Raw genomic sequence first — 16,844 nt, forward strand, 5'->3', positions numbered from 1 at the left:
TTATTCCTTAATAAGGAATAAAGGTTTTTATAAAGGAATAAAACCTGGCTCTATATGAAACTGTCCACTAAACTGAATAAACTGTGCCACCCTTGGGAGAAACAGCTGTCACAGGCATTTGCAATAATTAATGAGTAATTAATAAGTCTTTCACATCACTGTGGAAAAATTTTGGCCTACTTAGGCCCCATTTACACAGAGCTGCTCTGTGGTTAAATCATAATATTTTTGTTGCAATCCAGCTGCTCGTTTACACAGCAGCAGTGACCGGAGTATCTCAGGGCTTCAAAATATAAAGTCTTTAAAAAAAACCCTGCTCTACATCCCCAGAACCAGAACCAAACATAGAGAGGCAGCAATCAGCTTCTATGCACCACAAATCTGGAACAAACATCCAGAAAACTGCATAACAGCTGAAACATTGAGTTTGTTTAAGTCTAGACTAAAATCCCAACAGTTTAGAGTTGCTTTCGAACTATTATAAATAAAATATTGACCAAACTATTTGATGTGTATTGATGATTTTGATGATGGCACTCGTCAAAATATAATTTTTGTTTCTGGTTTTCTCAATTGTTGACTATATGGTGCCTTTTATGACTTTGTATTTCTGTGTTTTTATGAAGCTAAGCACTCTGAACTGCCTTGTTGCTAAAATGTACTATGCAAATAAACTTGATTGATTGAATGCTATTTGGGATGTATCTAATGTTTTTGAACTCCATAAACAGGCAAAGAAATGCCAGCAAGTATGGCCAATTTTACCTATGTTCTAGAAAGAATGCTCATGACTATTTCTTTTTTTTTTTTTTGAATACAAACACATTTTAAACATTTAAAATTGTCCATATCTTTTTGTGCAGGATCTACACCTCATTAAGTCATTCTTAACTACTTAGTTGACAACACATTTAGCAGGCTAGTGTAAAAACTTTACCCACAGTAGACCACATATTGGCAGAAACAGAGCAATTAACTCCCACCCAGACCGCAGGGGGAAAACCCCCCCCCAAAAAACATTTTATTGTTTACCACTGTGTCTTGCATAAAGATGTCATCTAGTTACTTTTAGGTCATATAGGGAAAAAAAGATTAAAAGATTTTAGATAAAAAGAGTGCTGACAATTAAGCAACAGCAAGATGATACAAACAAATTAAGAAGTTTCCCTTCCAAGACTTTGGAAAAAAATAAACTTAAAAAATAAGATTGTTTGGAAATTCTGAGCAAATACTATATATAGATAGTTTGGGGTAGAAGACATCCAAAGGCTATTTGAATTGCCAACATCTCCATATAGCATTTTATATTTTATTTTTTATTTTTATTTTATCTACAACTACTACTCAGTGGTAGTTGTTATTGTGTCTTGTCTCTATGCTGTAACTGCGAAGTAATTTCCCTGCTGGGATGAATAAAGTACTTCTATTCTATTCTATTCTATTCTATTCTATTCTATTCTATGATCTCTGTGGCCAATTTGGAAAATGTCTCAATGCATTTATGTTGTGCATGCAAACACAAACTTAGACACACGATGGTTTGATATTACATTTATGGAAGAAAGACAATATGATTTTCCCAGAGGTTATAGAGCTAAAACAAGCATCAATTGCAGCTATAGACTAATTATAAGTAAGTATAAATAAACATAGAGCTTTTCTCATTTGTAAGTGTGTATTTTCTTTTGCTTTGACATCATATTTTCTTTCACAAAATTAGATTCTGTAAAATTCTGCATTGCATCAGAGGCCAAGCACTTGAGCAACATATTTTAAAAATCGGTACAAACAGTATGTAATGAATGTGGCACTGGATAAGCACAAAGCGACAACCACATTGTTGTCTAAGCATGCATACACACACCTATAAAATGGTAAATGAGGCATGCATCCCCTAATGAATGTCTTCCTGAGATGAGAGTGGAGTTAATGCTTACATCTGTAATCACCTCACACTATACCTATAGTCGTTGACAAATAAAATACTCATTTTAACTTTCTTGCTTTTTGCACTGCTTCTAAACTTTACCAAATACACATACATCATCATTTAAAAGACACAAATCTTTACTTACCAAGAAATGGTAGGTTTTATGTGTGAAAATGCTCAGTTCTACAGTATAAACCACAACTATCTTTGTACAAATCAATACTGAGCTTTAAATTATAGTCAACTCCACATGAACTCTTGCGCATGGTTGCTTCTGTTGCAGTATTTTTGCCTTCAGTATTTCCCATACTTTGAGTTTGAATAATAGGAAAGACATTTGGGGGGACAAAATGGAGGTTGGGGAGAGGCTCTTCAAGCTAAGCACTCTACTTAACCCCAAGATTTTTCTCACTTGTAGATATGAACTGCATGTATTAAAAAAGATTAATGCAATGGGCCTGTGTACTGGAAATATTTTGCTTGGTCAAAAGTGTTCCAGGATATTCAAAATCTAATGAGCATGCATTTAATATGTAAATGAGCTGCTACGATAACAACCAAAATGAAAATAGGATAAAAATACAAAATGACAACAAAGTTTAAAAAACTCATACATTTATTCTAATATTAAAGTAACAGTGCATGTGGCTATTTCTGAAGAGATGTTGGTTAAGTACTTAGAAAGATATTTACAGTACACATTTCTCAGTGTAGATTTATCTTTTGAGAAAACCACATTTTTCATAATGCAAACATATTTTAGACATTTTAAATTACACCATGTTTCATACCTTACTAAATCAATCTGCTTATTCTTCACTACTTAGTCAACAAACACATTTAGCACGCTACTGTAAAAGCAAGAATGTTTTTTCCTTGTATTTCAACATGCATTTTTCCAAAATTATTACCATAAACTCTACCAGTATTTCAGCTTTGTTTGCTACATTCACCTGGATGAAGATTTCTGGAAAAGTGATTTTTTAATGGTTGGGAAAACATATGTATGAATAAGGACTGTAGTAATTGTTACTACTGCATAGTAGTTCACTTAAAGCAAAAATACACCCCCATCTAAACATACTAAAGACTGTTAAAGTTTTGACCTTTGTTATTGTCCTACTTTTGCAAGGACAACAAAAGAATAAGCATAACAGGCCAAACCAAATGTTGTTTCTGTCATGAGTACTGTCTATGGACAAATGGCTTTCTGGGAGCCTTTAGACTGCTTCTGAGTCAGACTGATGCTCCACCAATGATAACACTTATTACAAACACACTATGCCCCAGGAACACTGCTAAAACCTCAGAGAGAATTTAGATACTATTTAAAGGTGCCCTACATTAAACAAGCCAACACATCACATAATGCATGCCATTTATCACAAGCTCTCAATGAAAGCCTTTATCCCTTTCTCTTGTCCCTCTCAAAACATTCTCTGGCTGGCATAATGCACCATTTACTAAGACCTTATTCTTCAATTACCCATATGGTTCTCTTTTGCAACATCTTTTTTTCTGTTATCTGTTTTCTGCAACATTCACACAATTGCTTATTCTTATCATTTTTGTTCTTTTGCTCTCTTTCTTTCTATCTTAATTTGCTTTCCATGTCTTGCCCCAGTTTTCTTCTTCCTTACATAGGTACTTCTCTTTCCATGTTTCAGTTGTTCATTTCATCATTTTGTTCTCCCAAGGTGCCATCACTACTAAAGAGCAAAAGTGTATTTGGCATAATTGGGTCAGAGTATGCTGTGTCCCCATGGATGTGATTTGCATGCAGATAAAATGAGTCAATCAAGCCCTATGATAGCAATAGATAACCTTGTCTTTTTATAACATTATCAAAGGTGACCCCAAAAGCAGAAAATTATAATTTGGTAAGTAGACTACAGGAGTGGATTAGCTTTTTCTTATGTTACATACAGATTAATGGCAGTAGTGTCCTATCAGTATGCCTACATTTATTCATTTGGAGCGTAACAGAAGGGAGGTCTTGATACAATCCTAAGTATTGACTGGTTTTGGTTTCCCGACTAAACTTAACTCCTATGAATGGTGTACTCTTTGATTTTACAATCTCATCAAGCTTTGGGCTCCAATTCACGGGCCAGTTTTAGAAAACAGGAGCCTGACTTGAAAAACCGCATTATGGGCCATGCATATGTAGGGACGATCCTAGCCTGTTGACGCCATGGTCGAAAAACAACACGTTGCAGAGAATACGTCCACAAATATTGAAAAAGCTTAAAAAGGAATTGAAACAAGAGCTAGATTGCTGTAATTGTCATGATCTGTGTTTATTTAGAGTTTTCTGTGTCCTTAAGTCTCTTCGTTGTCCTGTCCTCCCCTTGATTGTTCCCAGGTGTGTCTCGTTCTGTGATTACCCTCCCGTGTATTTAACTCCACCTGTGTTCCTTGTTCCTCGTCGGGTCCTCGTCAATGTCTAGCCTTGTTGTCGTCAGTGTTTCCATGTGCCTGCTGTTCGTTGTTGGACTTATTCACCATTAAAATCATCATTATTTATCATACCTGTGTCCGCTGCATCTGCCTCACCACCATCCCTCACCGCACTTCATGACAGAAGGACCCGACCAGACCGAACGGTGAGGAAGCAGCTCATGGCCCAGTACGATGAGGAGGTATGGTTCCAGCAGCAGTTGGAGTTGGCTCAGCGGGATCTCTACAGGGACGTAGAGATCCTGCCATCTCCGCTGCTGCTGGAAGAGCTGGGATTGGACTCAGACTACACCCTGGCGATTCGCCAGTGTGAGATCTCACCAGTCACCACCCCAGAGCCCCGCCGTTATCTACGCCCGGCGAAACAGCGACGTGAGCCGCCGGCAGATCCGGCCCCTCGTCGCTTTCTGGAGCCACCTCCTCCGCTGTCTGCCCGGAGACAGCGACGTGAGCCGCCGGTGGACCCGGCCCCTCGTCGCTTTCCGGAGCCGCAGCCGGTTCCCAGGCTTCGTCCCGGCTCGCCGCCGCAGCCGGTTCCCAGGCTTCGCCCCGGCTCGCCCCCGCAGCCGGCCCCGAGGCTCCGCCCCTGTGTTCCTCCAGAGACCCCAACCCCCTGCGTTCCTCCAGAGACCCCGACCTCCTGCGTTCCTCCAGAGACCCCGACCTCCTGCGTTCCTCCAGAGACCCCGACCCTCTGCGTTCCCTCTGAGACCCCGACCCTCTGCGTTCCCTCTGAGACCCCGACCCTCTGCGTTCCCTCCGAGACCCTGACTCCCGAGACCCCGACTCCCGAGATCCCGACGACCAAGACCCCCTGCGTTCCTCACAAGACTCCCAGTGTTCCGACTCAGACCCCCGGCGTTCCCACCGAGACCCCCTGTGCTCCACCAGAGACCCTGCCTCGGGGGGCTCATCATCGCCACCTCCCGGGCCGCGGACAGCCGCTGGACCGCCTCCTGGGGTCCCGCCTCCGGGGTTCCCGCCTCCAGCGCCGCGGACGGCCGCCGGACCGCCTCCGTGGTTCCCGCCTCCGGGGTTCCCGCCTCCGGGGTTCCCGCCTCCAGCGCCGCGGACGGCCGCCGGACCGCCTCCGTGGTTCCCGCCTCCGGGGTTCCCGCCTCCGGGGTTCCCGCCTCCAGCGCCGCGGATGACCGCCGGACCACCTCCGTGGTTCCCGCCTCCAGCGCCGCGGACGACCGCCGGACCACCTCCGTGGTTCCCGCCGCCGCGGACGACCGCCAGACCACCTCAGTGGTTCCCGCCTCCTTTGCCTCCGCCCACCCTGTGGGTAGTTTTTTTTTGTTGTTTATGGACTCTTGGCCCTTCTTGTTTTTCCGCCCACGATGGTGGGTTGTTTTTTGTTAGTTTGGACTCTGGCCCGCCGTCCGGCACCCCTCAATCCACCCTTGTTTTTTTTTTTTTTCTTGGGCGTCTGGTAGCCGCCCTTGAGGGGGGGGTACTGTCATGATCTGTGTTTATTTAGAGTTTTCTGTGTCCTTAAGTCTCTTCGTTGTCCTGTCCTCCCCTTGATTGTTCCCAGGTGTGTCTCGTTCTGTGATTACCCTCCCGTGTATTTAACTCCACCTGTGTTCCTTGTTCCTCGTCGGGTCCTCGTCAATGTCTAGCCTTGTTGTCGTCAGTGTTTCCATGTGCCTGCTGTTCGTTGTTGGACTTATTCACCATTAAAATCATCATTATTTATCATACCTGGGTCCGCTGCATCTGCCTCACCACCATCCCTCACCGCACTTCATGACAGCAATAGCATATAATGTTCTTTCAACAGATTATTGAGAAGTCTAGAAATAATTCTAATATGCCATTGTTAATAAAACAGATTTTTTTTATCTCCCCAAAAATCCATTGTTTTGTTTTATTTTGAGAGATGAAGACAAACATTTTGCCTAAATAAAAATAATTTACACCTTAATTTCAACACAAGCCTGAACTTGGTTGGCATATTTCACATATTTCCAGAGTTTATTGCTCTTTAATTCAAAGCAAGTCAAATGAGCACATTAAAAACAATAGGACTAGCAGAGGAGTTTAGGGTTATTTGCAGAATTGGCAGAATGTAAAACGTTCAGAATGCTTCCATGCTTCGTCATAACTATGACTGTATAAAGGGTGTCAGATACTTGCTTTGTTAACGTGGCTCTCTCATTTGAACCTAGCACTGAAACAAGCAAACAATATTATTTTAATTTCAAATGCATTTGAGCAGTGAAGGAGGAATCCAATAGGAACACAGACACATGCATGTATACACAAGTATGCATACACACACAAACACACCATCTCTTCACAAATCCAAAAATCACTCAAGGCAGTATTTAGCCAAATGCCAAATATCAGGTTTTGAGCTTTTGTCTGACATACCTGGCTGTTAATATAGAAGGCCGGACATTAAAACAAACAAACAAAAAAAATGCATATAAAACATATGTGTATGTTCACGTATACAGAGTGCACAAACTTAATGCCCAGAGCCATCTGCATGTGAACATACTGGTCCTTTAATCTGTGGCTTTGCTGGTGCTTCTTCCAAAGTTCCTGGACTCAAAAGCCCTAGCCATACTGGGTTGGAACAGTAACACCCTGCACTTAGCCACATGGCGCTAGTTAGCCCACACCCTGTTAAATACAGCCAGATGTGCAGGAATAGAAATATGGTACAATATCACTGCATGTTTTTCTGGTCATATGGAAGGGAAAAAAAGTTGTCTGTTTAAAATCTATTCTTCCCCAACATCTTTTTTTTTTCTGGCTTTTCAAATGGACATGACACCTATAAAAGGAACAGCCATTAGTCAACAGCAACATATGTTTAACTGTTGGCTGAAACAGTTGCAACTGGTTTCCTGTACAATCTTAAGCTTTGAGAAAACAGTGTCCTTAACAAGAAGCACTGTGACTGCAAAACTGTCATTTAAATGACAAAAATATAAGATATCACAGTCTATTTAATCCCTGTCTATGGCTCAGCTCTTTCTAGAAACCCGGTCTACATTAGACAATGTTCAGATATTCGCCTGAACAATAAGGACGTTAGTCAAACTGACAGGCTTCCGCTGAGAACAACACTGAAAATACCCCGTTAACCACTGTCTAAGAAAAAAGTAAAGCCAGTGTAGAACAGCCAAGCCACAGGAGCTCTAAGGTCTCCACATATTCAGAGAGAACACAGCAACTCCCTTTTCTTGATCTTGGGTCTTATGTGAGCCACATGCCTGTTTTCAGCCAAAGCGCTTTATTGTGCTATAACTCCTGACAGAAACTCCTCAAACTCATAATTCCACAAAGGGTCACTCAATATATTAACAATAATCAGGTCCAGTTTTTCTCCCTTAAAAACAGGAAGTGTGTGTCATATAGGGTATGGATGATGACATTATATATGAATCCAGTGTTTAATGGAGAATGTTGACAGATATGAGATGGACACATTTGCTGATAAGAAAGTAGATTTTAAATTCATGTGTGGCCACTCTTTCATATTTTTGTGACAGAAATGTTTGGATATGAAAAATGTAAATGTATGATAAATATATCAACCAACATAAGGTAAATTGGACTTTGTCATGGTCATATTCTATAAGAGTTAACCTACTTAAATTAGGATCAGAAACAAAATAAATGACAAAATAGAAATTTCCAATATGATATGCAATACACATGAGATTAGAACATTTCTTATGACCATTTCTATGAAAAAAATACCACCTACAACAAGGAGTTACTAATAGGCAATGTAATGACAGCCCCTTTTCAATAAATTGGCAAAGTAAATTTACTGATTTGACAAACGGCATCTAATTTACACCAGCTCCCAATACAAACATCTCATAATCAGTCTGCTTCCCATTAGCTAGAAAAGCGTGCTCAAGAGACATCTCCAACGTCATGTCTAATAGACAGGAAGCTTCCCAGTCTGTAGGGTTGGCAACTTCATTTACAACTAAATTATTTTTACTCTTGTAAGATAATACACCTCAAAACAAATGACTTAACACGCTTTAAACCTCCCCACAAACTCCCAAGGCCTAAGGCAGAGAATAGGAGATTAAAGCTTGTAGCGGCATTTATAATGAACATGAAAGAACAATTTCATTATCTTTCTGTTTCAAATCAAAAGCAGTTATCATACACTTGCACCTACTTGTTTGTCAAGCCTCTGAACAAAATGATCCCCAAATGACCTTTGAGGCAGAGCATGCAAAGGTTTTTCTTATATGTCAACCTTTATTTTTTCTTTGATTGTTTTTACAAAAAACAATATAAAACATGTAGCAATGAGTGCTGCTTGAATGTGAGTTTTGTTAGTTTTTTGTTTTTTGCAGATTCCTGTTGTGCTAAATGACATGTTTAGCCAAAGAATGGGAAATTTTGAGAACTGCTGAAGACACAAACAAACTTTGAATAAAACTGCACATCTCTGACAGGTTCTTGGCCTGCACATATTATTGTGTAGTTCTGCTTTGGTGCAGTGATGGTATCCCTTTGGCACTGCAACTCAGTGCTGAGAGTAAAAAGAAAGGGTCAGAAGAAAGAAGGGCACAAAGTCATGGAAGAAAAGCAAACAAGTCTCACTCAGCCACTAATCACTGTGCTCTGAAAAGGTCAGACTAACTAGTCAAGCTCAGCTCTAGCCAACAGAGCTATTGTCACAAACTGTGTAAGAGTAAGAAGTGGAGCAGAAAAAGCACCCTTCCATTAACTGGAGTAAGTCTTTGGAGACATATAATTACCTTGTTGCATCAATCCTCAACAATGAAAATTACTTTTTCATACATTTTGAGTACAACTAGGCCTGTCACGATAGCAATTTTTGCTGAGCGATTAATTGTCTCAAAAAATTATTGCGATAAACGATAATATTGTTTGAAGACCTTTTTACACTGATTTAATGGAAATGACGTAATCATGCATGTGATTTCCTGCCAAAGATAGATACATTTTATTTTCAAAAGAATATTTAACACTGGAGCTGATAAACAAAATAAACAAAACAACCAAAAACAAAATGGATTCTCAGTCTCCATTAACAAAAAATGTACTTGATAAAAACTAAACAACATAAAGCCAAAGTGGAAATAAATACTGCATTCAACCAAAAGAGTGCAGATTATGAAGTCTGTATACTATGTTGCCCTTCAGTAATAATTAGATTTAAATAGAGAAGATGGGCACATCGACTACCTGATGCAATAATTCACACTACATGATTTTTTGCTCCTATTTTTCCCCTTATGACAATCTTAAAACGTTGGTCTTTCTAAGATTGTGTGGTGTGTTACGGTAGATCGTCGTGGCGCTCTGATCCAAATCAGGGGTTTTCCCCGACTGGGAGCTTAACTCAGCCTGTTGAATGTGACAGGTAGCCAATCAGAAAGCGAGGATTCTCCTCCGTGTTTTCTGAGGGGAAATTACGTCGGGGAATCCCAAACAGCTGACACGGCGCAACCCGAAATCCAGCGGACATTGGAGATGATATGTGGAAACAACATTAATGTTTATTCAACATGCAAAGATTATAGAAATGACAAGAGGAGGAGTTGGAGCGAAATTGCTACCGCAGTTGATAAACCCAGTAACTTTTCAGCTGTTCTTTGTTAACGTGAAGTAAATAGGTTATAATGATTTTCATTCAGTCAGGACTTTACGCTGACACTAGCCACATGCATTGCAGGTAGATTGTAGTAAAGCATTGATTAATGCCTGGTTTTAAAATTAGTTCACTGGACTTGTAGCCATTATTTTGTGCCCATTGTTGGACACCACATGGCAGGAACGAACCCGATCGAACCGTTATACCTAGGATTTCTGTCGGCTAATGTGTGATCTGTCAGGTTTTGAAAATGGGCCGACAATCAGCCATGTCGTGTGCGCTGGGCTTTACACTAAGGAAATGAGGAAGGGAGGGTCAGTGGAGAGCACCGGAGTTGAGCCTTTTTTCATTCGGTGTCATCAACAGAAAGAGAAAAAGGCCGGAAGAGACGATAATGCCGATAATTGAAATGACGTCGATAGTTTTAATTTATCGTACGATTAATTGATTTATCGTTTATCGCGACAGGCCTAAGTACAACCATCAGTATCCCTTTTGGACTGGATATGTCCTGTCCTGTCTTGCACCTACCTGACAGGTCCTGTCACTATACAGGACACTGGCCTCTTCATCAATGAGTTGACTCTGTGTTGTTATAGGTTTAATTTTTACTCAAGTCTTACTAAGAAAGTAACGTCCAATTTCATTGTGCTGTATGATGTTAATTCTCAAAGTCTCTTACATACCTAAGTATGCAAGAGTTGAAACATCACTCACCATCACCACTGCTCATAGATAAACTACTACCAATGGCAGAAAGCAGAAAGCTTGCCAAGTGACTCTACTACTAAGTAATTTTGTACACCACAATAAATTCCTAGATTTGGTAACAAAAGCTGCATTACAATGTACATATATATTCTAACTTTTTACTGATGACAAAGCATTAAGAAGGCAGTAAAACAGTGATTTGTTGAAAATAAAAATCACTTGAAAAATGTCTGGCCTGTTAGTTTATGCTATGATTGACTCCAGAACCTTGACAACCCAATAGTGAGAACACTGTGAGGTGTATTTTGAGCCTTGCTGCATGATAAGTGAACTCCAGGAGGAACCTTTCACTTTAACAATTCACTGAAATAATTTCCCCTTTTGCTCTCGATTATTATCTTTTTTAGACAATATTATCTCTCTCCAGGGAGTGAAAAACATTTTATCTGGTCATGCCCTTACTGAATATATAAAGAGATGCATCACATGGAATGCTTTGCAGCTGCTTATAGTTATTGTGAATGCTTATACTCACCATTGAATGTGTTGTAACTGTATGAAAGTGAGCTCTGTAAGGGTCGCTTAGCTTCTCTGAGAAGGCCTTCCATCTCCCTGCGGCTGAGCGTAGCCAGATTGTCCTCCATCTCGATGGTGCAGCAGGTGTAACCCTGGGGACAAATGCGCAGGTGCTCCCCTGGCAGAGGGACCGTGCAAGAGGTGGAGAGGTAAGGAAAAGAAAGAACAAAGATAAAATCAGAAAATTAGCATTAAAATGAAAAATTTGCATGATGCCTAGCTGTCATGTAAAAAAAAAATCTACTCAAATTGATTGCAACTGACTTGTATATGGTATTGCTGCATGCAGGTATAAAATGTATAATTTAATATGGAAACATGAGGTGGATGAAATAGTCATATCTACATATTGGTAATTAGTCACTTTAAACTTTTATTATAGATTCCTTTCAGACACTGCATAAAGTGCCTCTGAACATCATAAGGAATACCGTACTGGGAATTAAACAGAAAACAGTTTTTGTCCAAGAAGATGTTTGAAAGTTTTATGTCTGATCACATTAGAAAAGGGGTTTCTTTGAAGGGGAAAAAATGAAGAAATCATGACTTTCCACAAAAAATAAACAAAAAACTGTTAAAAAAAATCTATCCAATATTTGTATGGAATAACAAATGTACAATTTTAATGCTCAGAAGGGAAACAACAAATAATATTGTCAGGACCTTGGTTTGTTTTGAGTTGTTTTTGGGTTTTGATTTATTTCTTTTAGCTTCATTATTGTTCTGTGTTCCTAGTGTCTTTCTTTGATTCATTCAGACTTGTTTCTGTTTTACTTTAGTTCAGTTCTTCCTTAGTGATTGTAGTTTATGTTTATTTCTTGTGTATAATTATTACACTTTACTCTAGTTTTATTATGCTCCTCATGTCTACTCATTCTTTAGTGTTAGATTTATTTACCTAGTTACCCAGTTTGTATACTCTCCCTTGCCTCCTATGCTATTTTAGCTCTCTTTCTGTCTCCTCAGCCTGCCTTCGGCTCTCAACTTTCACACCTGCAACATGTTTCTAATCAGCCATCTGTTCCTTGTTCTATAATCAAGCTCCCCAGTAAACATACTACTCATTCTCAGTCACTGCTTGCTGAATCCTCCTGTAATTCTCCAGTTACATCTTGTTGTGTCCCCATTTAATCTCCTGGCATTTTGTTCATGGTTCCTGATTGTTTTTCTACTCTGGCTCCCTGCGTTCCTTACAATTGAAATACATTTTTGTTCATCATTTTTGTTAAACTTTCAACACCACTTGCTGCCTCTGTCTCTCTTGGGTCCCCCATCAACCACACAGAATCATGACAAATATGATGTCTGTCTTACTAAAATCCTCAAACTTTAAAACAATATTATACAATTATTTTTAAAAAGAAATCCTCTTTGATCAATTGTATTGTCTTTTCGTGATCATTTACAACCAGCATGAAATTTGAAGTGCAAATTTGATTACTTGCAGAGTCCTATCTCACAGTGCTTATATTACATCTCTAAACAGCCATGAAAATGATAATAAACAATTTGAACCAAACACATTTTTTACATGAAATCTTAACAGGTCATGTTTATTGTCAAGTGATATGTTCAATCCCCCTCTGGATGTGATTGTTTATTGTTTGATAATTTTATTTTTATGGACACAAGTGCTTCCTTGTTTAACAATAGGTTTTATATTATACAAAGTACTGCTTGTAATGCAGGTTACTTTACTGCTATTTTGATTACATTATCCATCCATTAACAGTGAATGAAATTTAAGTGTATTGTGACCTAACCTCTCATTAAAGATCTTCCAAAAACATGCATAAATGCCTACTTAAGACTAAGAGAATTGCCTGCCCTTCTGTATCAAGTCTTGCTCATATTCCTCTGAAATCCCATTGGGCAGTTTTATAGGTCACTGCTTTGCCTAAATTGTAAGTCCTATTAATTGACACAAATGTATATTTTCCCACTTACATATACAGGATTTTCCCATGTACATGTCTCTAGTGTGGTTGTTACTGTGCAAAAACATTCTACACAAGTGAGATCAATTGTGGTCAAAACCGTACATTTTCCTAATTGGAAGAATGATGAGGTTTAATAACAGGTCTAAGAAAAAGCTAAGTTTGACAGGTTCAAGAGCAAGTTCAAGTCTTTGTGTAATCAAAGCTTTTCCACTGACTGTACTCATCTAACACCATTACAAAACTGGAAACATTTAATTAATGTGTCAGCTCACATCAGATTTACTTTGTTTGCAGAAAGACACACGTACATTTGGTAAACACACATAAGTGGTTGATTAATGGTTTAACTTGTCAAAGCTGTAATTATTATCCACCTGGCTGAACATTGGGTAAGACTCTCTAGGCACGATTTGATGAGACATCAGTGTTACAAATTCTTCTGCCATCCATGCTGTCAATATAAAAAGCAGCTTAGAGCAGTCCTTGCAAAGATTCAAAAAATGCAGATACAGTATGTAGCTATATGTAAATATATGTACTGCACTGTGGCACACTTGCTGTACATATATTTACATATAGCTACATACTGTATCTGCATTTTTTGAATCTTTGCAAGGACTGCTCTAAGCTGCTTTTTATATTGACAGCATGTTATATTTTATTTTTATTTTGTCTACAATTGCTACTCAGTGGTGGTTGTTGTGTGCCTTGTCTCGATGCTGCTGTAACTGCGAAATAATTTCCCTGCTGGGATGAATAAAGTAATTCTATTCTATTCTATTTTTATGTCTGAAACTTGCTCTTGCTCATAGAATAATAAGGTGTGTCTGTTTTATTGTTCTATAAATGAATCAGAATGTGCCTTCACCATTTCACAAGGGCACCAGAATAGGGGGGCCATTGTGACCCTTCCACTTTATGGCCCTGTCCAGAAAACAATCTTGTTTCCTCAGACACACGCATCCAACTGTGACTGATGTGTCTTTCCCTCTTTTTTCTTTATCTTGCACTTTTGCTGTCTAGTGACAGACAAGGCATAATCAAAGTTCTTAACATGCAGACAAGTAATTGCGCACTGTCATAATTTTGTGCATCCCAAAGACAGCTGGAGTTGAAAACACCAGGCACACAGATGGCAGGTCACTACAGTATGTGGAGAAAATGCAGGCAGAGGAAAAGATAATTTATCCGTATCTGTTTGTGTGAACATCTTTGAAATAACAAGTAAACAATAATAAAGTCCTATGCCAGCTTGTCAAGGTAATTGATTTACTTTCTGAATGTAAAAAAAAAGAATTTAATGTCACTCAGAAAAAGCTGTCACATAATCTCTCTGGTCACTAAGGATTTTTCCAATTAATTAAATATTTTTGCTTTTCTGTCCATTTTTCAGGGAAAGTTTCACAAACATGTATGTATTTGTAGCACTGTGCATGGGTGTGGGCATCACTCATTGGATGAATCCAAAAGCCAGAGTATGTGCGGTACTGAGACGAAACACAGATGGAATATTTGGATAGTAGATATTTAGTAAAGAAGGGAGATGATCAATTGATGTGTTATATGACATACCTTATAGAAATAGCCAAATACCCATGTTCTGTTGCATACACATTTCTGCAGCAACTTGGAGAGGAGTTTTGGGCAGATTTTATGGAGAGGAGACAGCAATCAAGGCAGGCAAAAGAAGGTGGAAGTCCATAAGGACTCAAAAGTTCAGCAAGCTCAAAAAAGAGGGGGCATGCCAATTGCAGAGATGGTCCTCTAAAAATAAAACCTCTGACATCTGCAGCAGGAGTTGTGCCAGGTGAAGAGAGGGGATCTACACTGGCTCCAACTTGTACATAATTTTATTAGCTTCATTGTAAATAGCTAAGTCTAAATAGTTAGAATAATATAGTCTTACTTACTGTATATGACTGTTTTTACTGACTTTTGACTTCTAGTTCGTGTTCTGTTTATTTAAAATGTGTTGTTTTGTTTAGTACATGTGGATTAGTGACACAAAAACTGGTGTTCATCATTTTGATTTTGTGATAAAGTAAGTTAAAACTGTGGTTGATATGTCCCTATATATTTTGATAGAGTTCTCAGACCAATTGATTGTCCAATAAGCTTTTGCATAACATTTTCTTTGACAATAATGATTAACAGATAAACACTTGATGCATAATTAAATTTAGTCTCTTAAAGGAAAATACCATATTTTGGTGTTATTTTAGTTTTATATAATTTTTTAACTCATTAAGAATTGCATTAGTTGTAAAATCGCAAGGTGAATTGAATGAGGTTTAAATGGGGCATTTAAAATCACCCTTGTGGCAGTTCTAGCGTTTACCTAGAAAAAAAATTACCAAGTTGCTCTGATAGTATTTTTCCACCTATTTTTTTTTTTTTGCAAATATATTAGGACAAACAATATCCAGTTCCCTTCCCGAGGAGTACCACCAAATGCAGTTTGTTTGAACAATAAAAACCTTTTTTTTTTCCCCATGGCCAAGCCGTGAAAGCGCTGCGAAAGCATATTGTAATCACACTGTTTCTTCTTATTATGCTTCTGTCAAATTAACTAGCTTTGTGGAGGCCTAAATCTATACAAAAACTCACCAAACTTGGTGGACACATCAGTCCTGTGTAAAAATTACATATTTTAACGGAGTCATAAAAGTCATAACAAAAACAGCTCAACAGCACCCCCCGTATTAACATTAATAGAGGAGGAGACTCATTGAGGAAAAGAAAGGTATCCAAGTTTATATAACAGAGCATAGCACACTGCACAACTAATGCGCATGTGGCCACACCCATGCCACCCCTTCCCCACCTAAAACACGAATCAGTGCTTTCCTCTCCACCTCCTCAGCTGAATTTTGAAATTAATCCAAAATGAAGTTGCAGGCTTTAACATTCAAATCATAAGAGCATGTAAACAGCAAGCAACAATATCTAACTTACAGTTCTTATTGTACCACAAATCTGCACAAGAAAGGAGGAAAAGGTTCCATAAATGCACTTCCCTCAAAAAGTTTTGTTAGGGCAATTTCAGAGTAATTAATTGTACATTTTCAGGCCTTTTTGGTCCTGTATCACCACTTCCTCTTTTTGTTTTTCTTTAAGCAGATATGGCTACTAAATTCCCGAATCATTAGCTTATCATTGTTCATCAGGGAGGAAGGGTTCTATTAAACTGCAATCTCAAAAGGCAGAATAAGGTCACACACATTGTGATAAAGCATGGGAGAGACCAGCAGTCACAGGCTTTTAGAGATGGTGGGAAAAGGGGGAAGGAGAGAAGACAGGAAATTAAGAAAGCATCACTGCTCTGGGAGTCTGTGAAACAAAATAGTGTTCCAGTGCAGCAAAGTCACTTTTAAAGTGAGATCCATCTTAGGACTGTTCTTTTTGTCACAGCAATGTGCAGTATTATTTGCAATACTTATTTTTATTCGTATGTAAGCTTGTCCAACAAGTAGGACTAGAGGTAGAAATTAGCCACTTGCCTATAATCACACCACTGTTTAAAAAACTGTCAAAGACAGAAATATCTTGGTGAAATATTTTCAAAATAATTCACCAAGACAGACTATATTTGCCCCAAAACTAGTTATATTAATGAAAA

General features: G+C 38.8%; 1 protein-coding gene across 1 annotated transcript in view; it reads right to left on the minus strand.

Annotated features, from left to right (window-relative positions):
- The window catches only part of gpc1b (glypican 1b), a 70,246-nt gene that overhangs the window by 18,439 nt on the left and 34,963 nt on the right, over positions 1 to 16,844 (minus strand). Inside the window, exon 3 of the mRNA XM_028020001.1 lies at positions 11,245 to 11,403. Coding sequence (XP_027875802.1) covers positions 11,245 to 11,403 — 159 coding nt within the window. The remainder of the gene's footprint in view (positions 1 to 11,244; positions 11,404 to 16,844) is intronic.

The sequence above is a fragment of the Xiphophorus couchianus genome, chromosome 6 (genome assembly GCF_001444195.1).
Source record: "Xiphophorus couchianus chromosome 6, X_couchianus-1.0, whole genome shotgun sequence".
Classification (NCBI taxonomy): domain Eukaryota; kingdom Metazoa; phylum Chordata; class Actinopteri; order Cyprinodontiformes; family Poeciliidae; genus Xiphophorus; species Xiphophorus couchianus.